Here is a 12,059-nt window from a genome sequence, read left to right on the forward strand (position 1 = left end):
TAATTTGATATTCTTATTATTTGTATTTTATTTTCCGTTCGATTACGCCAGAGAAATCTGAAGAAGACGGGATATCGATTTCGCCGTTGACGAGAGGAGGCCGTGGCCCGTGGAACGAGGCCCTATCTCCTCACCATCGCCGGCCGCCATATTGAGTCGTCGCAAACGTTTCACTTACGCCGTTGTCGCGAGAGTGATTTTTTTCCCGGAGAACAAAAGGATTTCTCTCAGATTTTAGTTGGACCGGGTTTTTTTTTAATTAAGAGAGATAATGTCCGCCGTGAGGCATCGTCGCGGGGAAGACCAGGTAAAAATCAAGTTTCACCCTTTAAAAACAACTACCGAATCAACTCGGCCCGAAGCGCTATTATTAACCACGTTAACAATGATCTTTCCTCCGAATTACCGGCCCCCTTGAAAGAAAATTTTGATGTTTTATACTTTATTGATCCGATTTTGTAACTTTTGATTTTACTTGACGTGCTTTTCGATAAATAAGCTCTCAAGTTTTTTCGTTCTGTGAACTTCCGTCGCGGCACTTCATTGATTTTCCCGACGCGACTGCATTGAACTTGCCCAAACGCCGAGAAGCTTCTTTTTCTATATTCTACCCTAGATATAAATTTATGCTAATCATGTTTTCTCTTTCAGGCTATAATCGACATTTTAATTTGTTAACATCTATAAAAAAATAGTAAACATAGTTCTCTGTGCTAATTTCTTTTTCAGCAATCTACTGTATAAGTTTCAATAGATTTCATTGGTGTTTAGAACAGAAACATGCCCATTGAAGGTTTATTTTGAAACAAAAATATGATTATAGTCATAAATTCATGATTTAAACTTGATAACCTTTTCCAGTAATAAGAAAAACATGACACAATTTGTAACTTGAATGATGGAGGTTGACTTACATCAGTTTTCTAAATTAAGGCCTTGAGAACTAGTTGAAATGTCGACTATTATTGTTTTATTGCGTATGACAGTCTTTTGAACATACAATATGATTGCGCTGTCTCGATGATAGGTGTGATTAACGACACCATTATGTCTAATCTCGAGGCATAAATGGGCATCGTGTTATTTTCAGGTGTACTTCGTTGTTGATAATTATCGTTGGCAGTGGTCTTAAAAGGCCAACGATGAATTGTCAGCATAATCTTAAAGCATCAAGTCATTCCAGATTTTATTGTAAATGAATAGTTTAAACAGTTAAAAAGGTTCTGCAGTTAACATGCTTATTTAATGTGACATGTGTAAATTTTCATTGCTCTTTTGATTGTTCAATGTTCAACATTAGTTTTCCATCACAAAGGCAAAACTTAATAAACAAATTTGGGTTGTGTCTTCCAACTTTGTAGAAAATGGATCATTCCATCGATCGCTTTTGACGATAGATCTAATTATTGTGTTAATTCTAAGTTAGTATTTTATTTTTTCGATGCACTTCATTCATACATTGGATTTTCCAAAATAAAAAGGTTTTGAGAATCAGTTGAAACTTCGACTTTTATTATCATTTTATTGCATATGGCATTAGAGATTGTTCGTTTTGAATCGACAAAATCTCTTCACCGTCAATAGATGTGCCAGATCTCCACATAAATAGTGACCATATTATTTTCTGTTGTACTTTATTGTGCATAATTATGTTAGAAAGTTGTTTAGTTATAAAAGGTCAACAATGAAAGCGTAATCATAAATCATAATTTCTCTGCAAAGTGTTAGATGTATCGGCCACTTTTTATAACAACTAAAAATATGAGATATTTTTACCAAATCTGTACTTGTTAAATGACTGTTTTGGATGATTTTTACTGTCTTGATATCCTAGACATGTATATTCATTATGTCTCATTAATCATTAAGTTAAAAAAAATGTTCTTTGCACTATATGTTGACTGAATGTCACCAGTTTGATCAATCTTTCCTTTCCACTCTGTTCTTCTGCTGAATTTGAGTTCACTAGAGTTCTGTTCACTTGTCACTGCCAAGATTTTGGTCCTATTTTAAGGATAACATCAGGGCAAAACATTCTTAAAAATATGTACAATTTGAAATCATTTAAATTTTTAAAAAATGGTTTCAAAGTGTGAATGTCATTCTGTGTTGTGAATGATTACTCTCAATGATGAAAGGTTTCATTATCAGCAGTTAACTTTGTTGCATGTCGGTAAATACATATACCAGCACTGGGTCTGTCTACACTCAGAGATTTCTTAGCACAGAAGTTGCCGCTCAACCCAGTGCTGGCCCAACAGTTAACATGTTGGTATAACTAATTTTATTAATCTTTTCACCTCTCTTTCAATTTTTCTCCAATGAACGTTCAGTGTTAAATTTTTAGTCGAAATGTGAACATTTTTAATCCCGGACATAAATGGTCTCATTTCTGTCAGTTCGATTTTAGTTAGTTAATGACCAGGGATTTGTAAACATTAAAGAGGAACTGATACTTTAGACTTTAGAAGCTTTTAACATTATATTATTAATGACAGCACTTGTGCCCATGTATTGCTTATTCTCAGATCATTAGTATCCCTCGTACACTGATTTGCATAATGTACAATGTTACTTAAAAATAATAACAGTAATATTCCTATCATCAAATCTTCTACTGTGCAATTTTTGTTTGGCTACTGTTTAACTTTTAGAAATACCAAAACTCACCATCTACTCAACAGTCTACATTGTTGTTTTATTAAGCGTATATTATCAATTGATGATGACTATTTGTATGAATCTTGACAAAATTTTACATGCTAGATTTATTCAGTTTTCTCGGGGAGGGGAGTTGTGGAATAAATGGTGTTGCTTATTTTATTGAATTTGTTAAAATGTTACATTAGATAAGCACAAACTGAAGGAAAAAAATTCTAAAGCTTATTACCTTTTTTCCAATATTTAGTATGTCAATATTCCTTTAGCCAGTTTAGCTTGTAAATTTGTAATCAGTTGTGTGGATTTCATTACAACAAAAATAGTTTTCATTTTAGAAATTACAGCTTTTGTATATTCTTTTTTAGTACTGAATTGTGACATTACCAGTTTATAATTTATCAAATTATCTCATAGCACACTTGCCAATCAGACTGTATGATAAACTGTCAATTGTTCTGCCTGGTCATTAGTGTCTTCTAATTATTGTTTTTTCAGTTGTGCTGATTGTATCTGGTTAATATCTTCTTTACTATAATTAAAGTGTTAGCTTAAATATATTGGTATTTAACTAATAACTGTTTCATTTGGAAATTTTTTAAAATTATTATTTCCTTTCAGGATGGGAACTGTTTAATTTAGAGTTGTTATTATTATTTGCACTGTGAAGTTATTAAGCTAATTTAACGCCATCTTCATCATGACACGAAGAATATGCTACATATTTATTTATTTATTTTTTAACCATAAAGAATAATTTTTGATGTGTTACCACAGGAACTTATTCTTAGCAGTTTTGTGTGATTGCCACAAATAAATTGTATTGTGAATGCATTTCGAGTTGGCGAACGTTGCCTTCCGCTATGTCTTTTTGTGCTTTGTACTTTGGTTTGATTTTGTTATATGAATTTCAGATGGATTAGACGAATTCAGTCAGCTTTGTCAGCTATTCTCAAGATCTGACCTTGCTTATCAGACTGAGGTATTGTGCGAAAAATCAAATAATAAACAGATAAATTGTTTAACTTTCCCTGATAAAAAGTGAGAGAGAAGATAAAAAAATAGAAACAAATGTTTGTGTATTTAAGTGAACAACTAAACTAAAAACTACATATTATTAACATCTCTATTAGAAGTCAATAAATTAAAATCCTGTTTTATCATAGAAAGTTAAACATATATTTCCAGGAATATTTTATTCCTTTTTTTAAATTTCTTATACTACTTTTTCTTTTAAATTAGACTTTTTTAGTTTATAGTTCATATTTTAATAGAACTATACAATTTAAAAAATATTGTTTCTTGTTGAACTTTGATAAATTTGTGATTAAATCTGAATGTTTGTATAAACTTTGTGCGATTACCTGTTTGGCAAATTTATTTACAAGTTATTTAAACAGTTATTGTTATCAATTATTCAGTTTCATTCAATTTTACCAACTTTTAGATTAATGCAGGTATTTAATAAAAAATTCATTCAGTGGCCAGTGTTGTTTACTTCAATAGAAGAGAATGGCAAATTGAATTAAAAATCAGTTTTTCAGTGAATTGAAGAAGACAATGCTTTCAGATTTTCATAAATTTAGATTATAATTCTGTCAGTATTGTCAAAAGACAATATCACAACCAACCTACATATGCCGCCTCCGGTGAAAAAATAAAAAAATATGTTAAAAAAATTATTGGAAGACATTCGATTATTCGTTGGAGTAGTTTACGTTTTGATTGGACACTCAGTTTTGTGAATTTGTCGATAAATGGTTTGTTTGGTACACAATTTGTTTCAGAAGGGAACGTTGGTATTGGAAGAGTTTTTATCGCAATAGCTTTGTACAAACTTCAAAGAACAATCGCATCTCCAGTTTTGGGCAATTCTAGTCTCCTGTTGTAAAACGGTAAGGATCAACAAAGGACTTTTATTCGCGCCTTTTGTAAAAACAAAATATACATTTAATTCTTTTTGAAATTAAATTTCTTCATGAAAAGTGTCATGTGATGCACGATGCATTTAAATGTGCAATTTTGGTTTAAAAAAAATGTTCATCCATCTTAGCAATTGGAATTAATTTTTTCTGTATGAATGTGTAACTTGACATATTGAAGGGCATTAATCACTAAAGACAATAAAAAATATTTAAAAAAAAATTCCATTTCAATACTGCAACACCTGTACAATTAAACAATTTTATTATTTTAATTGGGGAGACTTATTATCAACCTAGGAAGAAAAATTCAACGTTTTGTGGGTAAAGTTTCTTTCTTTTTTTACCTTGGTACTAATTTATTTTTGAACGTTTCATTATTAAGATCAAATAGTGGGATGGACCGAAGGCAATTTGGCGAAAATTACTATGGGAGGCATTACCAAGGCAGCCCATTCTTCAATCCTGGTGGCCAGAAATCTGCTGAAGAAGAGTTGGTAGCCCGGAGCAAAGAATGGATGAACAGACAAGATAGAGACAGAGACCAGTGGAGGAGATCTGTCGATGATTTTCTAGATGATAAAAGTAGCAGTAGGTATCATAAGAGTAGGGACAGGTCTCGAGAAAGGTCTAGGTCCAGGGAAAGGGGGGAAAGAAAAGAGAGAAAACGTTCTCGTGAAAGGAGTAGGGAGCGGGAATCTTCGCGGCGATGGTCACCGGAAGATGATGAAAGAGATACAACAAATACAAGAAGACGGCATGAGAGGGGGGAGGTTGCCAGGAGGGGCAGTGATGATAGAAAGGATAGGCATGGGCAGGAGTGGTCCAAATATAGGGGGGAAGAAAAACCTGAATCTTCAAAGGAATCGTCATCTTCATCCAGGAGGCATTCGAAGGATGAAGATGAAGAGAAGAAGTGGTCAAGTGATGATGACATGAGTACAAGTGGATTTGAGCGAATGGAAGGGGATTTTGATAAACCGTACTCTGATTTTTCTTTAAGACCCGAGGATAGATTCGTATACAAAAAACAAGTTCCACAAAGGACAATAATTATTAGAGGACTTGCTCAACACATAACGGAACAAGATATACAAGATGATATTACACTTTCTCATTTGGTATGCAAAGATATTAGATTAGTTAGGAGGAAAGATACAGGAACATCAAGAGGTTTTGCTTTTGTTGAATTTAGTACAGTTGGCGATGCCATTAAGTGGATAGAATTAAAACAAGGGGAGCTCATGCTGAAAGATCACTTTCGAGCTCTTCTGCAATACAGTCTGCCAAAGGATTATTCTTTTGGTAGAGAGAAGTACATGTCTGATTGGTATTGTAAATGCCAAGCTCATAATTTTCGAAGAAGGAATACCTGCTTCAAGTGTAATTTGTCAAGAAGAGAAGTTGAAGTGGAATTTGTCGATACAATAAGTTCATATCCTACAAATACAGTCCTTCTAACAGGTTTAGATGTGTCAACAACAGAAGAGAGTGTGCTCCAATCTATTAAGACACTATCATCTCTTCCAATTAGAAGTGTACGGATTGGAAGAGATATTGCAACAAATACTTCAAGGGGTGTTTGCTACTTAGAAATGAACAGTGTCGTTGATGCCATGTACCTTCACAATGCTCTTCAAGCATCAACACCTTCAATAGATGGAAGAACTGCACTTGTATCATATGCAAAACTGGATCCTGTATCTATGAATTCATCTGCTGCTATTAGTGTACAAATAGCTAATGCAGCTGTAGCTGCAGCTCAGTGGAGTCACCAGAAGTCAGATAGTCAACAATATCAACTTAGTGATGTGCCTAGACTTGCGGAATACAGTGCTGCTCTTTATGCTACAACACCCCAAGAAAAGGCATCATATTTAGCTTACTATGAAGAATATTATAGGAAACAAATTACAGAAGGTGAAAACATATCACTCCCTGTAAACAGTTCAAGCGGTCTTGCCACAGCCCAAGCTGCAGTTGCAGCACACAAAAAGTCCAAAGATAGTAGTAGTAAGCTGTCACCATTAACAGAAGCACCAGATGGCTCTGGTGATAAGACTTATCCAGCTCCAGATGTCACATCTTACCAATATGACAAATCGTCAGGATATTATTACGATCCTCATACCACACTTTATTATGATGCAAATTCACAATACTACTATAATAATAAACTTGGTAAATTCCTCTATTGGGATGCCTCGAGGTGTACATACTTGCCTTCACCTACAGATAAGAGTCAGCCTCAAAACCAGTCAAATAATTCACCACAGGTTGATGCTGCAAACAAGGAAGAAGAGAAAAAGAATAAAGAAAAGGAGACTGAAAAAGACAAAGTTAAAGTAGCAAAGAGGATTGCAAAAGACATGGAAAGATGGGCAAAAACATTGAACCAAAAGAAAGAGAATGCAAAGCAGAACATTGTTCAAGCTCAGGCTGCCATAACTAGCATGAAAGCAGCAGGTGCTGCAGACATAGGTTATGCAGTACTTGAGAGAAAAGATTTGGCATTGCCCACACAGAATGGGGCAGACCGTAGTTCCAAAAATGAAAGCTTAGTTGCAGCATACGGGCAAGGGAGTGACAGTGAAGAAGAGGCAGCAGAAGAATCAGCAAATGAAGAGAAAATGCATACAGATTGGATCAAGTTGGCTTGTTTGCTGTGCAAAAGGCAGTTTGCCAGCAAAGATGCTCTTGTCAAACATCAGCAGTTATCGGACCTACACAAGCAAAATCTTTCAGCTTGGTACAAGTCGAAGGGGTTGGACCCACATGATGCCCAGACAAGAAATACACAATATCGAGACAGGGCAAGAGAGCGAAGGATGAAATACGGTGAGCCGGATACACCACAGCCAAGCAAGCTGAAAGAGACTTACATGAAATCTAGGGAGGCAACAATCAACTATGAAGAGCCCACAAGAGCGGGCATAGGGGCGGACAACTTAGGTAATAAACTTTTACAAAAAATGGGGTGGCAAGAGGGCATGGGTTTAGGTAAATCAAATCAGGGAAGGACATGTATTATTCAAGCAGAAAGGCGATCTGCATGCGCTGGCCTTGGAACCAAAAGTGTCGGGGTTACTCCGGGTCCTGGGGAAACGTATAAAGATTGTGTCAAAAAAATGATGCAAATTAGATATTCGGAAATCGATGACCCATCGTAGAAGTTTTTATTTAATAGGAAAAATTTTTATTTAAAAACAATTCTTGGTTTTTATTATTTGATTAAATTTCTTATACAATTGTTTTTTTCCTTTTATATATATAAATATATAATTTCTTTTGTTTAGTTATTACATTAAATAGGGATAAATTGTATATACATTTTTTTTTAATTTGTGGATTCCCTGTGATTATGTAAAATAAAAAGAAGAAAACAAACATTTTTTACCTCTAAATGTAAATTTGTTTATGATTTTTTTTTTTTTGTATATATTTGTTAGTGGTTAAAACTAATAAATTTAATGTGAAAAAAATATAGAAAGTGGTCCAATCTGTTGTCTTTATTCTTCCTGTCCCTTAATAACAATTATTAAGTTTATAATAAATTTAAAACAGAACTTAAGTAATTTATTTTGTAGTGTTCATATTGAGTAGAATTCAAAAGAGTACAGCATAGTGATGACAAAAGAGAATTAATTCTGGAAAGGATATGTTATTCGAATAATTTCTCACAATCAAATGAATGCCAAGGAATAAAGCAGTTTTAAGAAATGTTTAATTAATTAATTGGATTCTAGATTAAAATAGAACATCAATAAATAATGGTAAATATCTTTTGATATCAAGGTAATTTTTATATTTTTATGCTTTACAAGTTTTAATCAGGTTAAAATGAATGGAAAATTGTTTATAGAAAAAATGTCAAAATTAATTGACTGTAATAAGTAATAAAAACGGAAGAGGTATTTACTTATATAAATTTGTCTTTTCAAGGTTATATACGTTTATTATTTTTATGATGGCCTTTATTATGTTTTAGCTGGTACTTATGAAAGTAAAAAAGAATTGGAAAAACGTGTTTATATGGTATACATATATATATTGAAAGGAAAGAAAAACCATCATTCAGGATAATATAAGGTACAGACAAAGTTTAATTTGCGATAATATCATCATTGAGCAAAATTGATTTACCTATTTTAGGTAATATAATATAATAATATTAGGCGTTATAATAGCGTTTTTTTAAGATAAATTATAGGCATGCAGGAAAGGTAAGTCGTATTAAGGCCAAAATGTTATTACATTTAAATGAATTCTTTGTCATATGTGAGAATAAAAATGAGAACTGGATTACCTCTGATCATAGCACACTTAAAGCGCTAGTTTGATAGCCTAAGAGGCGTACCATTCACTTATAGTTATTATTATTTGAATTTTGTATGCATATATGTACCATTTGCTCAATGTGGTTGTTAAGTAGGTACTCTACTCACCCAGTATGCATTATCAATCTAATACAGAGTGTACTCAATCAGCCCTCTCATTCTCAGAATAGACAAAACAAGATATATGTATACCATGTACTAATGGGTCATTCCTATTCGCTCTTTATATAGAGCCAAATGTGACACGTCGAGCAACCATTAAATACATAACGGACAACGCGTACTTTGGCCTAAAAGTAGTATCCGTGTAATGTCAACATAGTGTGGCCTATTGTTAGTCTAATTTGTTCAGAAACTAGAAAAAAGGCCGCCTTTCGGGCATTAAAGACGCATTGAAGATTCGCATCTGATAGACCAACCCTACGAGGATAGGCAGGCCATATCGACGTCTGATCCCTGGGAAAAGTAACTAGTCCGTGTGTTTGAAAAAATTTTCATTGATTTTTTTAAACCCCATCAAAACCTTTTAAATTTTCTGCATTCTATTAACATAATTTTCTGAACAAAACAATTTGAACCCAAAATGGTAACGAGTTGGTATTGTTGAATTTTTACTTAGTACAGTTATGTCGCATGAAATATTAAGCAAAAAAACAAATTTCGTATTTTTTAAATCTTGTTTTTTAAAACAAATCTCACGGGGATTCTTATTTGAACTTTCCTTCTGTCGGCTTGTTTTCAAATGGGGAGACAAGAAAAGGTGAATTTGACCCGCCTTTTGTCTGGACTTCAAAGAAAAATAAATTAACATTTAGTGGGAGTGTATAAAAACAGTTTCCTGTCATGCTATTTCAGATTTAACAATTGAATGCACTAGTAGTTTTTCGTCCGCTGATTGCGTTCACCTTTTTCCAGCGGGTTGACGAAAATTGATCTTTTACCTTTTAAGTCTTAACTAATTTACTCTATTTGCCTAATAAAGTAAAAAATAATAGAAATACTTATATTCTATTGTTTGAAGTCATTATTTTTTGTGGTATAAATGTTATATTTTCTATGGAAAATGTGAGATACATATATAATTTCTTCTCCCTCTTGCTTTTTTCTCTCTATCTCTCCTATATGCCTATCTATTTCTCCCTGTTTCTCCGCTCTCTCTCTCTCTCCTTTCCTTCTTGCTTGAGAGGTCGTTTTCAGAATAATATTGTAAATCATCGTGTAATATTTGTTGATGTTATGTTTAATAATATGTTTGTAGAATTTCAGTTCTTTCTACGCTCTCAGTTCTTCTCTCTCTCTCTCTCTCTCTATCTCTCTCTCTCTCTCTCTCTCTCTCTCTCTCTCTCTCTCTCTCTCTCGCCCCTCTCTTTCTCTTTCTCATTCTCTCACTCCCTCTCCCTCCCTGCTAACTCCTCACTCTGTCAGTTTGTCTCCCTGTTTCTCTGCTCTCTCCCCTTTTAATGCGGTCAATTATAACCACTAAGCAAATTCGGGTTTTTCAGTACCCTTACTCCCTTTCGCTATGCCCCTTTTAAATCTACCCATTTCTACTTTTATTTCGTATTTATTTTGATATATTTAAAATGATACCAGTGAAGTTATGAAACTATTTTAGTCGACCCAGACCCCTACTCCAAATGTTTAAAAAAACAGTCTTTTGAGCTTTTTTTGTGTGTGTGAAGTCGAGTTAAGTCGTTTTGTTCCCGCCGATTACTGTGCCCACGAGTTCATTTTATTTTTTCACATGTTGAATCGGAGGAGTTAACATTGCCAAAATAGCCGGCCACTGAAGATTGCAAAAAGTACCTGACAGAGGAAAACACCAAGGGAAACGTCAAACTACAAAATTACGTCAGATAGCGAGAGAGGAAGATATAACAGTAATGATAAAGGAAGTAAAAAAGGAAACATAGATAACTGTGAGAAATATCAGAAAGATAAACTCATGAAAGAAGACTGTGAAACGCAAAATGATTTGAGAAAATCAGAGTTTAACACTAATAGTAAAAGCGTAATAATGAGAGATATAGATGCACAGTTCTTATTAATTTTTGTACAAACATCTACTCCTAGTCTAAGTTTTCCTTGAGGTGAATGTTTTCAGAATGGAATATATTGAATCAATAAAAGTCCGCTTTAAGCAAGGAAAAATATGAATGTCGAGATGGAGTGGAATCGTCCGTCAGTTTCTGTTGAAAACGGGGAGAGAAATAATTAAAGAAGATGTAATTATAGAGATAAAAAGCGCTTGCGCTCTGTGGCGCCTATGAGAAGACAAGGTGTAGGAGGCGCATGACCCAGTTCTTCATCATCGACTGTACAAGACATCTGGAGGGGGCTCAACCCCCTCCGCGGACGGTACATTTCCTCACATACATTTATGCATTATCGTTACATTTTAAATTCAGATTCCCTCCCCGCCGCCCCCATATATTAATGTAGAGCGTATTATTATTCCGGGGTCCGTCCGGGCTCGAGAACTTGAATGCATAAGTAAGTGTAGTTTTCTTGGAGAGAGGGAGAAAGCGCGAAGGCACAATGGCTGGTGATGGATAAGCCGGCATGATTGATGCGAGGCCCTCTTTTGACAACGGATTTAATAAACTCACGGGGGGATCTGCCGACGGTGTGACACTCCCGTATGAAAACTCGACGTTTCTTTTGTAGTATGCGGTTCACAATAAGAGGAAGTCTCGTTTATCACGGGGGATGATGCGAGGATAAACTCGCCTAATGTGCCCTTTGGAACACGCTCCTCTTAACTTTAAGAAACTCGGTCGATCCGTTTTGAAAAACTGTTTAAACATTCTTTCTCGTTGTTCACTCTAGTTCTACTCTGTTCTTATACACGTTGTTCGAGGTGTTCCTATGAGGAGAGAATATAGTTAAATTGAAAAGGGCGTTCTCTGCGTTTTACGCGTGTAATACCTTCTGCCGGCTTGCGGGAAGGGCGAGCGTCATTCGCCTCGGCTGCTGCTTGCATAATCCTTCAAATGTTGTTGAATATAACAGGAGGAGACGAGGAGAGGCCAAGGCACTTTAAATTGTATGAAACTTACATGAGGCATAAGCTCGGCGGGAAGGAGAGCGGGTCTATACGGGCGGAGAAAAGAGAGGGTTCTCCCCGACCAAAGCTGGTTAA

At 34.7% G+C, this 12,059-nt stretch overlaps 1 protein-coding gene across 1 annotated transcript; it reads left to right on the forward strand.

Moving 5' to 3' along the window:
• Positions 1–126: 126 nt before the first annotated feature.
• Positions 127–7,820, forward strand: LOC106669163 (RNA-binding protein 5). Its single transcript, XM_014398465.2, has 4 exons — positions 127–307; positions 3,573–3,640; positions 4,446–4,553; positions 4,966–7,820. Exon 4 carries the CDS (start codon positions 4,979–4,981, stop codon positions 7,748–7,750), a length of 2,772 nt encoding a protein of 923 aa, XP_014253951.1. The 5' UTR covers positions 127–307; positions 3,573–3,640; positions 4,446–4,553; positions 4,966–4,978; the 3' UTR covers positions 7,751–7,820.
• The last annotated feature ends 4,239 nt before the right edge of the window (positions 7,821–12,059 follow it).

This window comes from Cimex lectularius, unplaced genomic scaffold (assembly GCF_000648675.2).
Source record: "Cimex lectularius strain Harlan isolate CLEC.00 unplaced genomic scaffold, Clec_2.1 scaffold241, whole genome shotgun sequence".
In the NCBI taxonomy this organism is placed as follows: domain Eukaryota; kingdom Metazoa; phylum Arthropoda; class Insecta; order Hemiptera; family Cimicidae; genus Cimex; species Cimex lectularius.

What these genes read in the sequence shown, in the direction of transcription:
- LOC106669163 (XM_014398465.2), top strand. Translation starts at nt 4,979, where the DNA reads ATGGACCGAAGGCAATTTGGCGAAAATTACTATGGGAGGCATTACCAA.